We start from the raw sequence: 21,662 nt of genomic DNA, 5'->3' as shown, positions 1-21,662 counted from the left end.
CCGAAAACACCGATTCACTTTATTACAGAGAGCAGGTTTGTGGGGGGCAGCAGGGTTTTGGGGGGGGTGCAGGTGGGTCCGTGGGGGTGCCAACCCACCCCCTTCCAGGGGTGCCGGCCTCATCCAGCTTTGTCCCCCGGGAGGCTCCCAACTCGGGGTGCAAGGCGGGCGCCCGGGGGGCGGTGGGCAAGCGGGGGGCCACGCAGGCTGCACCCCCCCATCTCCCTGGCCAGCCTCAGCACGCTGGGCCCCCCCGTCCTCCTGGGGGGAGCTGGTGGTGTGGAAGGCCTCGTCTTCTTCCTCCTCGTCCTCCTCCTCCTCCTCCAGGATGGAGCTGAGGCGGGGGGCCGCGCGGGCCCTCTCGGCGGGCGGGCGGTAGGGCCGCGGGGCGTTGAGCAGGCGGCGCAGGGGCTCGAGGGGCACGGCGGCCTCCCCCAGGAGCTGCTGCTGGACGTGACGGGAATCGCTCTGTCTCTTGAGGCGTTTGAACTCGTCGAAAGCAGAGGCCGAGGTCTGGTACAGCAGCAGAGCCATGGCCCGGGCCTTGTCGGCTCTGGAGAGCAGGACGGCGTGGCAGCGCAGCACCACCGCCTTGTTCTTCACCTGGTGCCTGTAGACCCAGCTGAAGATCTTGGGGTGCCGACGGTCGGCGGCGCAGTAGGTGATGCGGTGCAGGAGGTAGGCATGGCCGGGCCGGCGGGCCCCCTTCTCGCAGGGGGTCATACGGATGCCTTGGGGTCCCAGAGTCAGCTTCATCTTGGCCCCGCCGGCCCCGCCGTCGCTCTTGGCCCAGATCTTCCCCACCGCCTCCTCCGTGCAGCCCTCTCCCTTGGCCCGCAGGGTGACGGCGTTGCCCAGGTACCTCACCGTGTAGCTCGGGGCTTCCTTCGTCACTTCCACTTTTTGCCTTTTGCCTCGGAAAACGCTCCCCAAGCGTTCCAGGGGACAGGCGGGGAGGAGAGCCGGGCAGGAGCGCAGGAACCCGGCCAGGAACGCCGCGTAGCTCAACCCCAGGCTCTTCTTCCCTTGACACTTCCCATCCTTTTCCACCAGCACAAACTTGCTCCGCCGCCAGGGCAACATCCCCCCCCAACCCAACCCAACCCCCCCCCCCAAAAAAAAAAAGCCGGCTGAAAGCGGGGGATGGGGGTTTATCCCCCCCCAACCCCAACCCCACCCAGGGCGGGGAGCGGGAGATGCTCCTACCCCGGGATGCAGCTGCCGGGAGCCCGGCGCGGGGATGGGGGGGGATGCGGGGATGGGGGGGGATGCGGGGATGGGGGGGGATGCGGGGATGGATGCGGGGATGGGGGGGATGCGGGGATGGGGGGGGATGCGGGGATGGGGGGGGATGCGGGGATGGGGGTGGATGCGGGGACGGGATGGATGCGGGGACGGGGATGGATGCGGGGACGGGGGTGGATGCGGGGACGGGGGTGGATGCGGGGATGGGGGTGGACGCGGGGACGGGATGGATGCGGGGATGGGGGTGGATGCGGGGATGGGGGTGAATGCGGGGATGGGATGGACGCGGGGATGGATGGGATGGACGCGGGGATGGGATGGACGCGGGGATGGGGGTGGACGCGGGGATGGATGGGATGGATGCGGGGATGGATGGGACGGATGCGGGGATGGATGGGACGGACGCGGGGATTATTTCCGCCGAGGATCCGCCGCTCTCCGGAGCTGCCGCTTGCGGTTTTGCTGCGGGAACGGCGGCGGATCCCGGGGGCTGCTCCACCTCCGTGCACGCCGCCGGCTGCGCGCTCGCTCCCCCCCTCCCCGCAGCTCGGGGAAGGGAGATAGAGATGCTGGGAAAATGCCTCCCCAAAATCAGCATCCCGACCCCCCCCCCCCAAACCCACCTCCCAGCACCGAAACCCACCCGCGTGGGCAAGATCCCGGGGGGGGGGGTGTGATTTTTGGCACCATCTCCCCACCCTGGCATGAGAAAAGAGGGTTGGGTTGGGTTTCCCCCCACCCCCAAAACCCCAGCGTGGCACGGGGGGTGCACCGGGCTTTGCAGACCCCTTCACCTTTTCTTGTCATTGTTTTTTTTGGTCCCAGAAACCCCGTTTTTGCCCCTCACTCAGGAGCTTTTGGCTTTTAACCTGTTGCTTGCAAGTCCAGCCAAGCCCCTGGGATGGCTCTTTCTCCTGGAAAAAACGAAATGTTTCCCTGTGGTGCAGCCCTGGGGGGGGGGGCGGGACTTTGGGGTGGATTTTTGGGGAGCCCTGTGGGGTTTTAACCCTGCAGTGGAGTCTGAAGCTGCTCAGGATTCAGCTCCTTCAGCTCAATCCCTCATTTCCACTTCAAATCCATCTGGTGGGTCCAACGGGGAGACCCCCCCCCCCCAGTCTCAGGGTCCCCCCAGAGATGCTCTGGCTGCCTCAGGTTTCAAAAATGGGCAGGAGAAAGGGGTAAAATAACAGTGTTTGCCCCCACTTTTAGTCCATTTGGGGGGGTGTTAGAGGGAGGTGGAAGCCATTTCCCAGCAGCTTCCCAGCTTTTCTATGGTTTGAAGGATGAAACTGCAACCTTAAAATAGCTCTTTCACACAGGCAGGCAGCACTGGCCTGACCTCCTAGGGTTTTGCAGCCAAAAAATAATAGAAAACTGGGTGAATTTGTGTGGGTTTTGGCTACTCAGCTGCAGCTTGGACTGTGCAGGTTGCTCCCCATGCCAGGGTGGTTTCAGAGAGGTGGCAATTAGTTAATCAGTGCAAATGAGGAAGGTTCCCATCCACTTTACCTCTTGGTATTTCTGTTCTTGCCCAGAGGGGAGGACTCCTTATTTAATTCTTTAGTCTTCAAGGTTTAGACCCTCCCCCCAAAACCCCAAAAGCTCATTTATTTGTAGCTCCCACATGATTTAAGAGTGGGGGGTCCCCCTGTTCCAGCCTGCAGTGCCTCCCACCAGCTGCTCTGGGGCTGGATTTCCTTTTCTCTCCCAGGTTTTGTGTGGATTCTTCCACCAAACGGGGTGGGGAGCACAGGAGCATCCTTTTAAGTGGGGAAACAACCAGAATTTGCACTTCAAAAAGCTGGAAAAAAGGGTTCTGAGCTGCTTCAGGGCTGCCAGTCCCTCCCTTCTATTGACTGCCCTTGTGAGTCAGTAGGTTCCAGGGTGAACAAACACCTGCACCAGCCCCAGGCACCACATCCCAGCCTGTTGTGGTTTGTCAGCAATGCCCCAACTCCAAGATCTGCCAACAAAACTGGTGGATAAAGTAAAAATCCTCCCCAAACCCCATAAAGCTGACAAAAAAACCCAGTGATGAATCAACGGGGGCTGCGATGCCCACCCTTGCAGCCAGAAAATGGGGCATTAAGCTCTTCCAGCAAGGGAAAATAAGGGAATATTTTTAATTAAAGAGCAATTTGTTGATCAGCTCAGCATCCTGGAAGCCTTTTACCCCACGGAGCAGCACAAGAACCTCCTAAAATGGGCTTTTATCCCCTCTGCCCTCAGCCAGCAGTTGAAAGTCCTAGGAAAACGTGATCTATGTATTTTTTTTTTTCCTTCTCTGTTTTCAACCAAATTCATGTCCTTCTTTTGATCTCACCCATCAGGAGCTGTTGTCCCCCCCCCGTCCTCCCCAACCCGGGAGTGATTTCATGCCATTTTCCCATGGAGCTGCACAACCAGTTTCCAACTGAAGAGGAAAAGAAAACAAACCGCTGAGGCGGCGGCAGAAAAACCCTCCAGCGGGGCAGAGAAAAGAGGTAAAACAAAAAGAAGAAGAAGCTGGAAAAAATGAGGTACAGGAGGAAATTGGGGAGGGGTAGAGTGGTGGTGGGGGGGGGGGGGGGTGGGCTGATGATTTGGTGGCCAGTGTGGCCCCTAGGGATGCATCCCAAAGCTTGGCCACACTCCGGGGCGTTATCCCAGGGCTGGCCAGCCTGTTTTTCCAAGTGAGGAAATATTTAACCGCGGCGTCACCAGGCAGGACAGGCTGGTGCAGGCATGGAGGGTGACAGGCAGAGGACAACCCCCCCTGTGCCCCCCCAGGGCCAGCCCCAGGGGGAACCCCTGCAGCTCTTGCTGCACTGCAGCCGGGAAGCCAAAAAATGTGCCTATTGCCCCTACAGCCGCTTCCCGGTGGGAGCCGCGCTGCTCACCGCTGGAGGGGAGATCTTCTCTGGTAAGCTTGGGGCTGTATGACCCCCCCCCTTGGGGTTTTGGGGTCCCCCCCATAACTCTTTGCATGTACAGGGGTGCAGTGAGGTTGGTTCGGGGTCCACCCCCACCTCCCCCTGTCTCTTGGCAGCCGCTGTCCCAGAACAAGCCAAAGATCGCGCCGGGCTGGGGGGGGGAGGGAGATATGGGGAATAAATAAGGGGATGTGTTGGTGAGAGACTGGGATTGGGGGGGGGGGGGGTGCTTGTGGGAAAGGGCCTTTCTTTGCAAATTCTGTCGTCATCCCCCCCACCCCCAGAAAAAATTGGTGGGGTGTGGGTGATGCTGAGGAGGTGCTGGGGGCTTCTCCACAGGGTGCAACGTGGAGAACGCCTGCTACAGCCTGGGGGTGTGTGCCGAGCGTACTGCCATCCAGAAAGCCATCTCGGAGGGCCACACCAGCTTCAGGGCCATGGCCATTGCCAGGTGAGGAGCTGGCACAGAGAGGGAGAGGGCAGGGGGACAGTGGGAACCCCCCCTGTGTGCCCACAGGGCAGCGTCTGTCGCTGCAGCCGCAGGTGTTTTGGGGCGGGGAGGTGGGTTGTTGTGTGGATTTTTGGAGGAGTGAGGGGGGAGGGAATGGGCTGGGGCTGTGGGTTTATTGGGGGGTGAAGGTGTTCTGCTGGTGTTCCTCTCCTCTGACCTGAGACTGAGCTCTGTGCCCTTCTCCTTTGGCAGTGACATGGGGGACTTCATCACACCCTGTGGCGCCTGCAGACAAGTGATGAGAGAGGTGACAGGCCCCCCCATCCCCTGACCCCAGGCATCTTCCCCCAACCCCAACATCTCCCCCCTGACCCCAGGCATCTCCCCCCTGACCCAAGCATCTCTCCCCAGCCCCAGACATCTCCCCCCTGACCTCAGGCATCACCCTCTGACCCCAACATCACCCCCCAACCCCAATATCACCTTCCGACCCAAGGCATCTGCCCCCTGACCCCAGGCATCTCCTCCCTGACCCTAGACTTTTCTCCTGACCCCAGGCATCTCCTCCTGACCCCAGGCATCTCCACCTGACCCCAGGCATCTCCTCCCTGACCCTAGACTTTTCTCCTGACCCCAGGCATCTCCTCCTGATCCCAGACATATCCTCCTGACCCCACGCATTTCCCCTGACCCCAAGCATCCCCCTCCTAAACACCCAGAGGTGCACAGAGGGGGTTTGCAGCCCCCTGTCTGCAGCCCCAGGGCCAGCTCTTGGCTCCTGACATTGCCAGATCCACTGGGAAAGGGGCATTCCTCCCTGTCTCCCAGAAGCCAGTGCCTGGTGGTAATTCATTAACTCACCCTCCCCAGGGGGTTTTATTCCTCCCAAGAGTTGCCAGGTGCAGAGTTTGTCCCTGGAGCTGTCACCCTGGCCTGAAAATGGGGGTTATCCCACAAAAGCTGAGCTCCCCATGAAGCCCATCCCATGCATATCCCAGCACCATTTTTGGGTGGTTAATATTTAACAGGCTGTGGGGCTCAGGCCAGATTTGTCACGTTTGGGGACAAAACCACAGGATCTAAGCCCAAAATAACCCCTGAGGCAGGTGGTGCTGGAAAGCCACCCCAAAATACACACAACAGTGATGCTCCTAAAAACCAATATTAATAACACAAAGGATTCATTGAGTAATTTGAGGAAGAAACACAGGTTTTGCATCAGGCACTTCTTCCTCCTCTTCTCCTCCAGTTTGGCACGGACTGGGATGTCTACCTGACCAAAGCAGATGGCACCTACATTGTCAAGAGGCTGGAAGAGCTGCTACCACTTTCTTTTGGCCCTGAAGACCTGAAAAAGGTGTGAGCAGCTTGGCCACCACCCACCTTTGCCCTTCAGCAGCAGGGGAGGACAGTTTTCCCCAATTTCCCCGGCGTGTAAGTGGCTTTTTTGGGGACAATGCAATGGGAAATGTGTTTGTAGACTTCAAGGAACCCTTCCCCTCATTTATCTTCTGATTCAGTGTTGATTTCACAGATGCCAGCCCTGACTCACACCTGGGTAAATGGAGAAAGTAAATATTAGGAATTCCTTGTTATTGGGGGGGGGAAAGTGGCCAGATACTGCTGTTGTCCAGGGGGATGTTCACAACTGGAGAAGGGTTTGATGCAAGGCTGAAGCTCAGGCTTGTTGGTACAGAAATCACTCCTGAATCCTGCAGAATTGTTGCTTGGGAAAATATTGAATTCTTCAGCTGGAAATGAGAAGGGAAAAGGAAAATCTCCATGCACTCCAGCATTAAGTAATCAGCCAGTTCAGACGAGGTGATTTGCTGGAGCTGGATGGTTATCACGCCGAGTGTGTCCTTTGCTTGTTTCTCTCCAGTTTCTTTTTCTCTGCTTTTTTTCCCCCCCCCCCCCCCCCCCATTTGTGAGGATGAAGAGGGGAGAGGAGCTTTTGGGGGCTTCTGGAGGGTTTTCTGTCTCCAGAGAAATGCTGTTTGTTGATTGTACTATGAAAAATGAACACGTTGCCTTTCCCAACTGGTGCTGGGCTGGGAATTACCACCTCTGCCCAGCTGAAATAAAAGCAATCCTGCTTTATCTTCTGCACTTCCAGCTAATGTTGAATCACAAAAGGAGGTGCCCTGGGGCTGCCAGGCAGGCCAAGAAGGAGCTGGTTGTGTGGGCAGGACATGACCAGGACACCATGGCAGCCATGCCCAGCTGTATCTTGGGCTGTTTCCTGCTCTGTGCCCAGCCTTGTGCCCAAGACACCACCAGGACACCATGAGGGCCATGCCCAGCTGTTCCCCGGGCTGTTCTCTGCTCTGTGCCCTGGGTTGTGCCCATGCCATGCCCAGGGCTGTTCCCAGCATTGCACAAGGCTGCACTCTGCTCCATACCCTGCTGTGCACTGAGCCGTGGCCATCCACGAGATACACCCTGCCCTGCATTGAGCCGTGCCCAGGCTGAATCCTAACCCATGCCCTCACCTGACTGAGCTGTCCCCTGCTCCATGTCCTGCACTGCACCAGGCTGGGCACAAAACATGCCACCTGTGCCCTGCATACACCAGTTGTACCCTGCTCTGTGCCCTGCTATGCACAAATCACTCTGTGCCAGGCGCCAGGCCATGCCCAGCCCTGTCCCAGGGTATGTCCTGCACTGCACCGGGCTGGCCCCCTTCCATGCCCCTCTCCATGCCCCTCTCCATGCCCCATTCCATGCCCCATTCCATGCCCCTCTCCATGCCCCTTCCATGCCCCATTCCATGCCCCTCTCCATGCCCCTCTCCATGCCCCTCTCCATGCCCCATTCCATGCCCCTCTCCATGCCCTGTTCCATGCCCCTCTCCATTGAAACAAAAATTTCAGAGCTTCCAAACCCCCTTGCTTTCTAACACTCCTCACCCAAGTGGGAGGCTGGGTGGGGCTGGGTGAGGATTCCCAGATCAAGACCCAATAAACAAGCTGTTATTGAGCAGGGATTCTTTACTGCAGCCCTGGGGATTCTCCACCATGAATGCTCCCACCAGTTAGTGAAACACCCCAACTAATAGACACCAAAACCATGCATATTCAGTTCCATATCAATGAGTTCCCAGAATTCTTGTACATAGTCATTGTATTTCCTGGAATTGGCTTTGTAATGATGCCTGCTCAAGGGTCTCCTGGGGGGGTCTTCGTTGATTCTAGTCCTTTTTTGTCTTTGTCCTGTCTCTCCTCCTGGCCCTGTCTCTCCTGGTCCTGTCTCTGTCCTGGCCCTGTCTCCCCTCCTGGTCCTGTCTCCCCTCCTGGCCCTGTCTCCCCTCCTGGTCCTGTCTCTGTCCTGGTCCTGTCTCTGTCCTGGTCCTGTCTCTCCTCGTCCTGTCTCCCCTCCTGGTCCTGTCTCTGTCCTGGTCCTGTCTCTGTCCTGGTCCTGTCTCTCCTCGTCCTGTCTCCCCTCCTGGTCCTGTCTCTGTCCTGGCCCTGTCTCCCCTCCTGGTCCTGTCTCTCCTCCTGGTCCTGTCTCTCCTGGTCCTGTCTCCCCTCCTGGTCCTGTCTCCCCTCCTGGTCCTGTCTCCAGTCTCCCCAGGTGAGTCAGAATCCACATGAGTTTGTCTGCAGGCACCACAGGTTCGTAGAAGCCTCGATGTCATCACAACCTGCAGGACGCTTGGCATCACTGACCGACAGCTTCGCAAAGCACATCGTTGTCAAAATAACCCTTAGTACATTTTTTATTTGGCGATATTTCTACTGAATTTACTAACAAGTATCCAAGGACTATCACCATGGCCCGGCACGGCCCGGCTCCCGGCGGCGCTCAGGCCCCGCCCCCAGCGGTGAAGCCCCGCCTCCATGACACAGGCCACACCCCCAGCGGTGAAGCCCCGCCCCCAACAGTGACACACACACCCCCCCCCCAGTTATGAAGCTCCGCCCTTAGCGGTGAATCCCCGCCCCTTCGCACAGACCCCGCCCTTTTGTCACAGGCCCCGCCTCCTTAATACAGGCCCCCCCAGCGGTGCAGCCCCGCCCCCCCGGGCACAGGCCCCGCCCCTTAGCACAGCCCCCAGCGGTGAAGCCCCGCCCCCGATACAGGCCCCGCCCCCTTTATACAGCCCCCCCGCGGTTAAGCCCCGCCCCCTTGATTACAGGCCGCGCCCCTTGACACAGGCCCCGCCCCCTTGACACAGGCTCCCAGCCCCGCCCCCCAGCGCCCAGGCCCCGCCCCCTTAGCAGAGGCCCCCAGTGGTGACGCCCCGCCCCCTTAGCACAGGCTCCGCCCCCTTGGCATAGGCGCACATCGGTGAAGCCCCGCCCCCCAGCGCCCAGGCCCCGCCCCCCAGCGATGCAGCCCCGCCCCCTTGGCACAGGCCCCGCCCCCCTGGCATAGGCGCCCAGCGGTGAAGCCCCGCCCCCCAACGCCCAGGCCCCGCCCCCCAGCGGTGCAGCCCCGCCCCCCAGGCCCCGCCCCCCAGGCCGCCATGGCGCTCCGGCTGCTCCTGGCCCGGGCCCTGCGCTTCTTCCCTCGCTGCCGCTTCCCCCGCGTTCCCCGCCCCGATCCCGGGCCCCGGCTCGACCCCCGGCCCGCCCCGCCGCCCAGCCCGTGGCGCCCGTGGCTGTGGTGGCTGCCGGCCGCTCGCCGCCTCCTGGTGCGCGGGCCGGCCCCGGGGCGGCGGGGCGGCGGGGCCTGCCTGGCGCTGGGGCTGGCGCTGGGGCTGCTGGAGCCGCGCCTGGAGGAGCAGCGCCGGGCACAGGCCGCCTGTCGGCACATCCAGGTGCGGGGGGGCTGCTGGGGGAGCCTGCCGGCCTGCGCGTCCGGGAGGGGAGGCTGGGTGTGGGGAGCCCCTCAGGCACCCCGCGGGAAGGGCACTGGGGGGGGGGCCTGGGTGTGGGGAGCCCCTCAGGGGTGTCCTTGCTGTGGGGAGCCCCTCAGAGACCCCCCAGGAAGGGGACTGGAGGGGGGTCCTTGTTGTGGGGAGCCCCTCAGACACCCCTCATGAAGGGGACTGGAGGGGGGTCCTTGTTGTGGGGAGCCCCTCAGACACCCCTCATGAAGGGGACTGGAGGGGGGTCCTTGTTGTGGGGAGCCCCTCAGGGGTGTCCTTGCTGTGGGGAGCCCCTCAGAGACCCCTCATGAAGGGGACTGGAGGGGGGTCCTTGTTGTGGAGAGCCCCTCAGGGGTGTCATCTCCTCAGACATTCTGTGAAGGGGAGGGGTGTCCTTGTTGTGGGGAGCCCCTCAGAGACCCCCCAGGAAGAGATGTGGGGTCTCTGCAGTGGGGAGCCCCTCAGGGGTGTCCTTGCTGTGGGGAGCCCCTCAGAGACCCCCCAGGAAGGGGACTGGAGGGGGGTCCTTGCTGTGGGGAGCCCCTCAGGGGTGTCATCTCCTCAGACACTCTGTGAAGGGGAGGGATGTCCTTGTTGTGGGGAGCCCCCTCAGGCACCCCCCAGGAAGAGATGTGGGGTCTCTGCAGTGGGGAGCCCCCTCAGACATCCCTCAGGAGGGGGACTGGAGGGGGGTCCTTGCTGTGAGGAGCCCCTCAGGGGTGTCCTTGCTGTGGGGAGCCCCTCAGAGACCCCCCAGGAAGGGGACTGGAGGGGGGTCCTTGTTGTGGGGAGCCCCTCAGACACCCCTCATGAAGGGGACTGGAGGGGGGTCCTTGTTGTGGGGAGCCCCTCAGGGGTGTCATCTCCTCAGACATTCTGTGAAGGGGAGGAGGTGTCCTTGTTGTGGGGAGCCCCTCGGGGCCACCTCCCGAGCCTTCCCCCCCCTAAAGAAGGTGTGGGGGTGCTATGAACAACCCTCAGGCACCTCTGAAGGGGGAACTGCTGTGGGCAGCCCCACAGACACCTTCTCCTCCCCAAAAATAGGATACTGGGCAGGGCTCTTGGTCAGCAGCTCCTCACCACCCAAAAGCAGGTACTGGGGGGGGTCCTCCCAGTGGGGAGCCCCTCCCTCCTGTACCCCCCACAGTGGGAGGGGGCTGAGGCCCTGGTGATGGAGGTCTAGGCTGGCGTGGACCCCCAAGGTCTGTCCCCTCTCCCCAAAGCACAGGGGACCTGTGTGGCGGGTCCGGGCTGTGCTGGCAGGGCATGAGGGATGGATGGTGCTGACCATGTTTCAGGGATAAAAATAGACCTTGGGTGTTCCCAGCCAGCTGTCACCTGTCCCACCAACCAGCAAGCAAACACATTCCCCCCGACGTTCTGCCTTTCCAGGAGCTTTCAGGATCCCTGTGGTTACACACCATGCCAGCTCTCCTGTCCTTCATTTCCTCTCCATTTCCTCCCCCAGCTCTCTCCCATCACTCATTTACTCTTCCTCAAACTACCCAACCCTCCTACTCTGCTGCCACAAAAGCTCAGGGCATTGTTTTTTTTTTCATCTGTTGTTGCTTTTAACTGGATTTTCTTTAAAATGCTATTTGCCTGATTTATTTGGGGAGGGGGGGGAGAAGAGTGTCATAGTGCAGCTCTTTTTAGAAATATTTAGTTACCCTTGTCTTTAAAAAACATACTTCTAGCTTAGTAACAGACTCTCCCTCCCCATTCCTCATCCACAGCACCTTCAGGGAGGTCACCTTTAGTACAGAGTGTTTTAGGGGTAACTTGTCTCAGACAAAAATGCATGGTCTGCAAATTATTTTCCCTGTTGTACAGTGATTTAATTGAATCTCACACCGGTTTGGGTTGGAAGGGACCTTAAAGATCATCTAGTTCCACCTTTCCTGCATGGGCAGGGACACCTCCCACCAGCCCAGGCTGCTCCAAGCCCCATCCAACCTGCCCTTCAACACTGCCAGGGATGGGGCAGCCACAGCTTCCCTGGGCAGCCTGGGCCAGGGTCTCACCACCCTCACACCCAAGAATTTCCTCCTCGTGTCCAACCTCAATCTCCCCTCTCCCAGTTTAAAACCGTTCCCCCTCGTCCTCTCACTACACACCCTTGTCCCAGGTCCCTCCCCACCTTTCCTGCCACCCCTTCCTTTGAGCCAGCCCTGCTGGTGCCTTTCAGGTTGGTCCAACCCAAGGGACACATCAAACCCCTTGAACAGCACCGAAGTTCTTCCTCGGAACGTCTTGAACAACCGAGTGGAGCGTTTGTTTTAATCCTCCTCTTTCCTCCTTCCCTCCAGACGGTGTTTGTTGGAAAGAACAAGCCTCAGAAGGATCCCCTGAGCTCCTGTCGTTGGCAGGGCTTCAAGCTGGAGGAGTATCTCATCGGCCAGCCCATCGGGAAGGGCTGCAGCGCTGCTGTCTACGAAGCAGCGATTCCTCCCTCTCCAGCCCGGGGGCAGGTGGAAAGCAGCGCGGGGGAGGAGCCAGCCCTGCAGCCGCCTGGTGGCTCGGCCCGAGAGAATCACCAGCCCAAAGCAGCTTTTCCATTAGCTATCAAAATGATGTGGAACATTTCGGTAAGGAGCCAGTTCCCCCCTCTTCTTCTTGGAAGGTCTGGCTGGAACGTTCAGCACGTTGCGTCTGCGCTCGGTGAGGGTGTCAAAGCTGTTGATGTGTCACACTGGAGGCTTGTCAGTTGCTTAAACGAGTTGGCCCAGAGCAAGGTAATTAGTGTTCATCAGTCCTCCAGAATCAGCACTGAGACCTGCTGGGGGTGGATCTGGTGGTCATGGAAGTGATGGTTCTGGGAGAGAAGGTTTTTGTCAAGCCGGGTGTAAGGCCGGGAAGGCTGGTGCTGGCAGGGCTGTGGGACTGGGTGTCTGTGTCCCTGCCAGGGTGGAACAAGGCTTTCTTCTTGAAGTGCAGCCAAGCTGTGAGTCAGTGGTAAATTCGTTAAGTAGTTAATTGCCTTCCCCAGTATTCAAAGTAGAGAAGGGAGTCCCTTTGGTCTAGTCTCAGCTATGTAACTCCAGAGCAATGGCAGTGTTGCTGGGTGAGGAGAAGCTCACCAGGAGTCCCCAGTGTGTGCTGGCAGCCCAGACACCAACCATGACCTGGGCTGCATCTCCAGCAGTGTGACCAGCAGGGACAGGGAGGGGATTGTCCCCTCTGCTCTGGTGAGATCCCCTTGCAGGGCTGGGTCCAGTTCTGGGGTCCCCAACACAGGAAGGATGTGGAGCTGTTGGAGAGAAGGACATGGAGCTGTTGGAGAGAGTCCAGAGGAGGCCACAGAGATGATCCAAGGGCTGGAGCAGCTCTGCTCTGGAGACAGGCTGGGAGAGTTGGGGTGTTCAGCCTGGAGAAGAGAAGGCTCCAGGGAGACCTGAGAGCACCTTCCAGGGCCTGAAGGGGCTCCAGGAAAGCTGGGGAGGGACTTGGGAAAAGGGCAGGGGGTGTGAGGACAAGGGGGAACGGGTTAAAACATGAGGAGGAAATTCTTGGGTGTGAGGGTAGTGAGACCCTGGCCCAGGTTGCCCAGGGAAGCTGTGGCTGCCCCATCCCTGGCAGTGTTGAAGGGCAGGTTGGATGGGGCTTGGAGCAGCCTGGGCTGGTGGGAGGTGTCCCTGCCCACACAGGGGGGTTGGATCTAGGTGATCTTGAAGGTCCCTGCAACCCAAACCACTCTATGATTCTATGATCTGCTGCTTTCAGTCTGTACAAGGCAGGTGATTCTGGAGCCTAAAGCATCCTGGTGTGTGGTTGCTGTTGCAGGCTGGTTCCTCAAGTGAAGCCATCCTGGATGCCATGGGCCGGGAGCTGGTTCCAGCCACGCGAGTTGCTTTATCCGGAGAGTACGGAGCCATCCCTGCCTGCAGGTACAGCCCCAGTGGGAGTGGTGGTGGTTCTCCACTGGTGATGAGATCATTTCACCCATCCCTTGATGCACAGCACATCTGAATGGTCAAGAAGGTGGCCTGAGCTTTCTGTAGCAGTTCCTGAAGGCAGAGAAAACAAAGCCCTGGGTTTCCTCCTGGCTCAGGAGGTGTGTGTGTGTGTCCTGTCAAAACCACAGTGTCTTCACACCTCAGGCACCATGCAGGGACAGGCTGTTTGGCTGCCCAGAAGGGTGTTGGAGGGGTACACCAATAATTGGGGACCAATCAAGGTCTTGGCTGTGGCCAGGCATGTCTGTGTCCCTTGCCTCAGTTTCCCCACTTGTAAAATGCATTGATAACTTCAGAGCTAAAGGCTGGGAGGAGCTGCTTCTGTTAAACATCATCTACTTGTGCATCATGCTGCTTTTTAATTAGGGAAACAGACACCTACAATCAGTAAGTTTGACTGTGTTAAACAATTTGACTGTAGTAGAATCTGACTGTACTATTTCAGAGCTGTTTGGGTGCAGAATGGGTGCTGGGCAGGGAGGTGGAAACTGTTGTAGTGCAGGGAAACCAGTGAGAAAGAAGATGGAAAATGACTCAGTTCCTCCACTTTCACCCAGGTAAGGAGTGAGCAAACAGCCTGAAGGTGGGAAGCTGCCCAGAAATGTTAAAATTACCTTGAGTGAGCTCTTTTTTTTGGTTGAAAAATGCCTCTTTTTGTTTGACTGGAGTCTGCAGCCCAGATTGTCTGATGTAAATTTCAGCTCCATCCCAGCAGCTGCTAGAAATGAATAATGGATGCTGTGTGCTGCAGTGTTGCAGCTGAAGGGGTGTCTGGCATTCAGGGGAGGAGAGGGGGGGAGAGATGTGTTTTGCAGACCCAGAGAGGTACCCTGCCTTTGTAGGGAGTGCTTCTCCCCTGTGCTGCAAGGTAGAGGGTCTAAATTGATATGCCTGGTGGGAAGCTGACCTTTATTTTATGTCTAGTAAAGTAATTGTGTTTGGGTTGTTTGTTCCCTCTGTTGTAGTTCTTGTTGAGCTGAGGAGCAGCCTGTGATTAGCTCTGCCTTTGTTAGCAGCATGGAAGGGCTCGGAGGGTTTGAATGAAATGAAAGGCTGTGTGTTAAGTGTGAGAGTTTCCAGCAAAGCTGCTTTTGCTGGGGAAGCACCAGTGTTTCCTGCTGCCTGTTGGACACAGGCAGATCCAGTGACAGCAGAGTCCTGTGGACAGCCAAGTGGTGGTCTGTGTACCCCCTGCAGACAGCACTGCCTGGAGGATCATAGGATCATAGACTGGTTTGGGTTGGAAGGGACCTTAAAGATCATCTAGATCCAACCCCCTTGCATGGGCAGGGACACCTCCCACCAGCCCAGGCTGCTCCAAGCCCCATCCAACCTGCCCTTCAACACTGCCAGGGATGGGGCAGCCACAGCTTCTCTGGGCAACCTGGGCCAGGGTCTCACCACCCTCACAGCCAAGAATTTCCTCCTCATGTCCAACCTCAGTCTCCCCTCTTCCAGTTTTAATCCATCCCCCTTGTCCTCTCCCTCCCTGCCCTTGTCCCAAGCCCCTCCCCAGCTTTCCTGGAGCCCCTTCAGGCACTGGAAGCTGCTCTCAGGTCTCCCTGGAGCCTTCTCTTCTCCAGGCTGAACACCCCAACTCTCCCAGCCTGTCTCCAGAGCAGAGCTGCTCCAGCCCTTGGAGCATCTTTGTGGCCTCCTCTGGACTCTCTCCAGGAGCTCCATGTAATTCTTATGTTGGGGGCTCCAGAACTGGACACAGTGCTCCAGGTGGGGTCTCAAGAGAGCTGAGTAAAGGGGGAGAATCCCCTCCTTTCCCTGTGAGAAGCACCAGGGTAGATAATTTGAACTCCAGAGAAAGTGCTGGGACTGCTGTGGTGGATCTGCTCAGGCTGTGGGTGCTCAGCACCAGGGTGGGAAGCTCTGGGCTGAAGTGCTGCTTGAGCAATCACCCATGAGGACCTGGAGGTTGCTGTCTGTGGTCTTTCCAACCCAGTGGCTTCCAGGATGTGAATTTTGGAATACTTGCTTAATGGGCAGCCCTGTAATCTTTCCTGGGGGCAGCCTTAGTGCTCTCTCTAAGAAGGTCTTCCCTGCAGAATAAACATGTTTGCACAGTGCTTTGGAACTTTGTGGTGGAGAGGACAGGCTGTGCTAAGGAAAAGTCATTTCAGAAATAACAGAGACGTGTCTGTGATAAATCAGAACTGACCAGGACGTTCCTATCATCTTTTGCACAGAAAACCTGTCCTTGGGAGGAAGAAGTTGCAACCTCACCCGAATATAATCCAGGTGATCAGAGCCTTCACATCCTCTGTCCCTTTGCTGCCTGGAGCCTTCACAGAGTATCCAGATGTTCTTCCACTAAACCTGAACCCCAGGGGGATCGGCCACAGCCGCACGCTCTTCTTGGTGATGAAGAAGTAGGTAAAGAGAAGGTTCTTCTGGGGTTTGGGCTCCTTCTGGCACTGCCCAGCAGGGCTGTGTGCTCTGCTGCTGCACAGCTCCTTGGCCTCAGCTGCTGCCAAAAAAAAACCAAAGCAGAGCAGGCTCCAGGAAATGCCTCCTAGGAGCCCATCCAAGTCCTTGAGATGTTAACTCTTGTTTGGAGACAAAGACAAGCCATTCTTTTTCAAGAGTCACCTCACATTGCAGGAAGAAATGTGGAGCTTGGTCCTGTTTGGCTGCTCTTCAAAGCTTGAACTTCACCCCTAGTCTGAACACGCTGCTAGAGATGGAGTTGAATCCTTAATGAGATTGATTAGTGCTCAGCACCTCTGGCTGTCTCAGCTGGGCTTTGTTTCCAACGCGTGTGGCTGTGGCACTGACGTAAAAGCACCTCCTGCCTCCCACTCTTGTTCTGCTCTGCCCTCTCTGTATTCAAGAATATGTTCTTTTTCCTGATCTCATTTAGCTGGTACAATCCACATTATCCATCTGCCTCCTCTTTCCTGTAAAATATAACCCCAGGACAGAAGAACCTGGGAGAGGGACCCTTGTGTACCTGCAGCCCCCTCACCATGCTGGTTATTTGATTCACAGCTGTCAAACTTGGGCACTGAGGGTTTGGTGGTGGGTGTTGCTGCAGAGCAGAGGATTTGAGAACAGCAGAGAGGGGTGCCAGGGTGAGGCTGGGAGGTGGGAAGGCATCAGGGAGGTCAGGAAGAGTTTGGCACATCTAAAAGACAAGAGGAAATGGTCTCGAGTTGTGCCGGGAGAGGTTCAGATTAGATTTGAGGAGAAACTTCTTCACTGAAAAGTCTATCAGACACTGGGACAGGCTGCTCAGGAGGTGGCTGAGTCACCACCACCCCTGGAGGTGTTTCAAAGCCCTGTAGATGTGCTGAGGGACACGGTTTTTAGCACCAGACTTGGTAGAGTTGGGTTAATAGTTGGATTGGATGATCTGAAAGGTCTTTTCCCACCAGAATGATTCTGTGAAGTGTCCAGTGTCCCCAGCCAGCCAGCACGGAGGTTGAACCAGAAGCTCCCAGGTTCTAATTCTGAGTTTGCCCTTGTTCTGACCAGTTACCCCTGCACCCTGCGCCAGTACCTGAGGGGGAGCAGCCCAGACCTTCGTCTCTCCACGATGATGATTTTGCAGCTGTTGGAAGGAGTGGATCATCTTGTCCGACATGGAATAGCCCACAGAGACCTCAAGTCTGACAACATCCTGGTTGAATTGGATTCTGGTCAGTAGCTCATTCACACAAGTGCCAATTCATTCACACCCAGGAGTGATGAAGTCGTGTTGGTATTTGGGGAAGTCCTACCCAGGTGTGTGGGGTTTTTTTTTGAGGGGGGGGATGTGGAAAAAGAGCATCAAAGCCTTGGGAGAATCTCAGGTGTAGTTTTCAGGTTGCTGTCACTGGGGAAGTCATTTGTCCTGCCTGCACCTCAGGCTCTGCATCATGGCAGCAGGCTTGAAAGTTGTGCTGTAATCAGGTGCAGAGCATTGCAAAGGTGATGTGTGGCACAAGCACAGCAGGTGTTGCCTGGGCCAGATGAACATGTAGTGATGTCCCACTGGAGGTGCTGGAGGTGCCTTGGCTTCAGGCTCTTGGCTCTGTCCTCTCTTCAAACCCCACCTCTTGCTCAGGTTAGTTGTGCTGCAACCCTGGGGGGATGGAATGTTAGTTGGAAGGCAAGGGAACAGGCAGTGTCAGAGCCAAAAGCAGCATCTTCATCTCCTTGCTCTCCTGTCAGCCTCTCTAGCTGAGGTTTTAATTACCTGAGCTCTTTTTCAACCTGATTGAGATTCAAATACACAGGACACAGTAACAGGCAGCCAGATCTGGGTAATTAAAGGTTTTGGTGCAGCAGCCATGGAAGGTTTTTAGTGATACTAATGTCATCCTTCTTGAAGGAAAAGCTGCCCTGGAGCTATGTTGGTTAGGAATGATCTCAAGCATTGGTTCTTCCATATTGGAGTCTGGAGAAATAATGATTGTGTTTTGCAGTGTTTGAATTGTCATCAGGACAAGAGCTAATAACTCATGCAAAGTTTCTCCAGCCTTTTGCTGTAGCTGAGTATGGGTCTGTGGGTCAGTAGCTTTTGCTGTAGGTAAAACCAGAGGGAAGAAATGAATACATTCCTCCATTGTGGATGAGTATCTGAGCTTGTGTGTCTTCCATTTTATGGTATCTGTGATGTTGTGGGAGATGCATGTTCCCCAGGGAGCAGTAATATCCTCTGAAGAGGAAATGGAAGAGAGGTGGGAAAACAGAGTGTGCTCGTGCTGAGTCCTGGGGAGTTTGAGACTGCTCCTACCTCTGGTGTCATAGAAGCATGGAGTGGTTTGGGTTGGAAGGCACCATAAAGATCATCTAGATCCAACCCCCCTGTGTGGGCAGGGACACCTCCCACCAGCCCAGGCTGCTCCAAGCCCCATCCAACCTGCCCTTCAACACTGCCAGGGATGGGGCAGCCACAGCTTCCCTGGGCAACCTGGGCCAGGGTCTCACCACCCTCACAGCCAAGAATTTCCTCCTCATGTCCAATCTAAATCTCTCCTCTTCCAGTTTTAATCCCTTCCCCCTCATCCCACCCCTCCCTGCCCTTGTCCCAAGTCCCTCCCCAGCTTTCCTGGAGCCCCTTCAGGCACTGGAAGCTGCTCTAAGGTCTCCCTGGAGCCTTCTCTTCTCCAGGCTGAACACCACCCGCTCTTAGCCTATGTTTGTAGGAGAGGTGTCCCTGTGGTTTGGTGTGTACCACAGCCAGGCCCTCCTGAAGGGGACACCAACCCTGCTGGCCCCTGTTGTTACAGCTGGCTGCCCCTGGCTGGTGATCACTGACTTCGGGTGCTGTTTGGCAGATGAGAACCTCAGGTTGCCCTTCCCCAGCATCTACGTGGATCGGGGCGGCAACGGCTGCCTCATGGCACCCGAGGTGAGTCCCCCTCTCCTATCCCTTTGTCTTGCTGCTTGTCCTGCTGGCAAGACTACCAAGTTTCAGCCCCAGCTGTGCTGCAGGAACTTGAAAAATGCAGGAACTCTGTTCCAGACAAACCCAGCCCACCCAGTCACACAAGACAGTACCTGTAGCTGGCTGCTGCATGCCTCGTTTCACCCTGCACCCTGTCATGGAGAGCCCTGTCCTGCAAAGTGACATGGCAGATCCCTGTCCTGACTCCAGTTATGCTTATTAAACATCTCTGTGTTAATTTAACAAAGTCCTCTTTGGGCCTATGCTGAGCTGTTGTTGACCAGACACCTCGAGTGCCCAAAGGTGGAACATCATCAGTCGGTGGTTGGAGACAGAACTGACTTTCCCCACAAAGAAGTTTGCTCTTCAGTCTTTTTTTAGGTTCCTTTCTAGGTAGCTGTTACAAAAGTTTATGCAGCCAGTCCTTGTGCTGCAACAGTAGGTTTTGGACAGAGTTGTGAAGTTACTCAGAGTTCCTTTTGTTTTCTCTGGTGGTGACTGTAGTAAAAGCAAAGTCACCTTTAGCTGCCTGCTTGACCTGCAGCACCTTGCCTTGCGTGGCTCAGGTGCTGGTGCACTAGGTGTTGGTCACCTGTACCTCTTCTCTCTACCTAAAATCCCAGAAACAGCCTTCAGGCCTCTGAATACTGGTCTGGGGCAATGACTAGAGCTGAGGAACAATGACCTGTGCCTCCTCCCAAGGTCCTGGTGGGCTGAGCAGTGCCAAAGGGGGGAATATTCCCACCAGGGATTTAGAGGAAACCGAGCTTGGGTTTCATTCTCTCAGTTCATTACAGCTGAAGGCCTACCTTGACCCTTGGACATGAGTTTTGGCACAGAGTCCACCCTAGAGCTGGTTGTTTGAACTTCCCCATCTTGCTGGCAGGTGATCACAGCCTCCCCTGGCCCGGGCAGGGTGATCAACTACAGCAAAGCTGATGCCTGGGCTGTGGGAGCGATTGCCTACGAAATCCTTGGCCTGGCCAATCCTTTCTATGGCCATGGGGACTCCAGTCTGGAAAGCAGAAGTTACTCTGAAGACCAGCTGCCCAGCCTGCCCCACCACGTGCCCCTGGAGGTGAAGCAAGTGATAAAGATGCTGCTTCAGAGGGATCCCAACAAGGTAAGAAGCTGTTGGCTTGAAGAAATCGTCTAACCAGCTTTTGGCAGTGATTTTTGTAGGTGGTTTCACTCTGGAGGGCTCGGGACTGTAATCCTGGTATCCTTTTGGCCAAGGTAATGATCAAAGACAAACAGAAGGTCTTTGCTGAAGTACAGTGTGACCACTGAACAGTTTCAGGAATGTCAGTGGATGTTTCTGTCTGGGACTGGACCTTGAAGTGGGGCGGGGGGGAAAGGGTTGCGTGCAATTAATTGTCACAAAAAGCTTTTTGATTCAGACAGACTTGATGGTACCTTGGAGAGGGGAGGCCTGGGGGACTTGTGGCAGTGTAGATGCTCCGTGCTAGCAGCGTGCCAGGGCTGCAGCAGGATCAGCTCATCTTCCTTCTCCTTCCTTCTGCAGAGGTTGTCTGCTCGAGTTGCTGCCAACGTGCTTCACCTCAGCCTCTGGGGCGAGGGGGTTCTGGCATCCAGGGCCTTGCAACCCGACCAGATGGTTGCCTGGCTCCTCTGCCAGTCTGCAGCTGCTTTGCTCATGGATGGACTGGTGGATAAAAGCCGGGTAGAAACCAAAATGAAGATGTGCTTTTTGGCAAACCTGGAGTATGAAGACCTGTGGGCAGCAATGTCGCTGTTGCTGGCCTGGAGAAGCCGGGCTGAGTGAAGAGAAGCACCTGGCTCTGGATTGTGCAACAGATAAATGCATTTTCTAAAGGCACGTAGGAATCTGTCTTTTCTGTAGTGCTTTAGGGAACAAAACTGCAGGCCCGTGTTGAAGGGGTTGAGTTTCTCTCTAGCAAGTGTTAGCACACCCTGCTTTTCTCCCCCCTCCTAGAGGAAATGCCCTCGTTTCGTTACCCTTTTGGTTGAGGGTTGTTGTGGACCTTGCAGGTGTCCTGAGGTAGGTGGTTGGTTGATTCCCATTGGGGAGTTCATTATTGACTTTGAAGTTGTGTGTTGAGTGAAGCCAGTTCCTGTTCAGAAGGGGAGGAGGCACTGTCTAGCTGCTTTTCACATGGCAGCATCACAGAGTGAAACAACACACTGAGAAAGCTGAGCTGACCAAGGGACGTTCAGTCTTTCTTGGGGAGACTGGTGGGGGTCTTCAGCTGATAGGAAGGTGGGAGCCACATCTTGCTATCAAATTAAAAGCCTAAAAGCCTCTTAGTGAGGTGCTGACTGCTAAGGTGGGTGTCAGGAGCTGCTCTCTTCTTCCAGTAATGCACCACTACATACCTAGTTAGCTGTATGCAAAAGCAGCCAACCCCAAACCCACTTACGTTTGTTTCTTGGCTGTTGTATTTGTGCAGTGAGTGCTGCAGGGTCCAAGGCTGAGTCAGGCTGTGTCCAGGGAGGGGTAACACTGCAAAGAAAAGGGGGCTGAGCAGCAGTGCCTGCTCTTCTCTTTTTACCTGCCTGTGTTTTCTGTTGAACAATGAGGTCATATCCTTTGGTCAGGACAGGAGACGTCAGTGTTAGAGCAATAATAGTCTCTTTTATGAAAGCATCATTGGATTTCATGTCTGTAATTGTGTTCAGAGGAACCTGGGGACAATGTTACTTACACTCATTGCACAATAAATTGACAATGAAGCTCTGCTGCTGAGTGGGTTCATCTGGTTCATCTCCATTCTTGGGATCCAGGTTTTAGGTCGTGGGGGCCTCGGGGGCAAGGGGGCCCTGCTTAAGTGGTGGCTTCAAAGATGCTCTTTCCAGTGCAGCTTCTGGAACATGTTATTTTTATTCCACCAAGTGGAGTTTCCTGAAGAGGAATGGGCTT

General features: G+C 56.4%; 3 protein-coding genes across 3 annotated transcripts; 2 read left to right on the top strand and 1 right to left on the bottom strand.

Moving 5' to 3' along the window:
- Positions 1-78: 78 nt before the first annotated feature.
- FAM43B (family with sequence similarity 43 member B) lies at positions 79-1,091 on the bottom strand. The gene is given in 2 exon segments (XM_051637124.1): positions 79-252; positions 254-1,091. Coding segments are annotated over 2 exon segments (963 nt in total). The 5' UTR covers positions 1,084-1,091; the 3' UTR covers positions 79-119.
- A 2,849-nt stretch (positions 1,092-3,940) lies between these two features.
- CDA (cytidine deaminase) lies at positions 3,941-6,525 on the top strand. Its single transcript, XM_051637138.1, has 4 exons — positions 3,941-4,147; positions 4,497-4,608; positions 4,861-4,915; positions 5,858-6,525. The coding sequence occupies exons 1-4, from the start codon at positions 3,970-3,972 to the stop codon at positions 5,969-5,971; spliced, it is 459 nt and encodes a 152-aa protein (XP_051493098.1). The 5' UTR covers positions 3,941-3,969; the 3' UTR covers positions 5,972-6,525.
- A 2,533-nt stretch (positions 6,526-9,058) lies between these two features.
- On the top strand, positions 9,059-21,480 carry PINK1 (PTEN induced kinase 1). Its single transcript, XM_051637110.1, has 8 exons — positions 9,059-9,370; positions 11,731-12,009; positions 13,205-13,308; positions 15,576-15,758; positions 16,864-17,027; positions 18,603-18,724; positions 19,647-19,883; positions 20,286-21,480. The coding sequence occupies exons 1-8, from the start codon at positions 9,077-9,079 to the stop codon at positions 20,544-20,546; spliced, it is 1,644 nt and encodes a 547-aa protein (XP_051493070.1). The 5' UTR covers positions 9,059-9,076; the 3' UTR covers positions 20,547-21,480.
- Positions 21,481-21,662: the final 182 nt, after the last annotated feature.

The sequence above is a fragment of the Apus apus genome, chromosome 20, assembly GCF_020740795.1.
Source record: "Apus apus isolate bApuApu2 chromosome 20, bApuApu2.pri.cur, whole genome shotgun sequence".
NCBI lineage: Eukaryota > Metazoa > Chordata > Aves > Apodiformes > Apodidae > Apus > Apus apus.
This window is presented reverse-complemented; position numbering and strand designations above follow the sequence as displayed.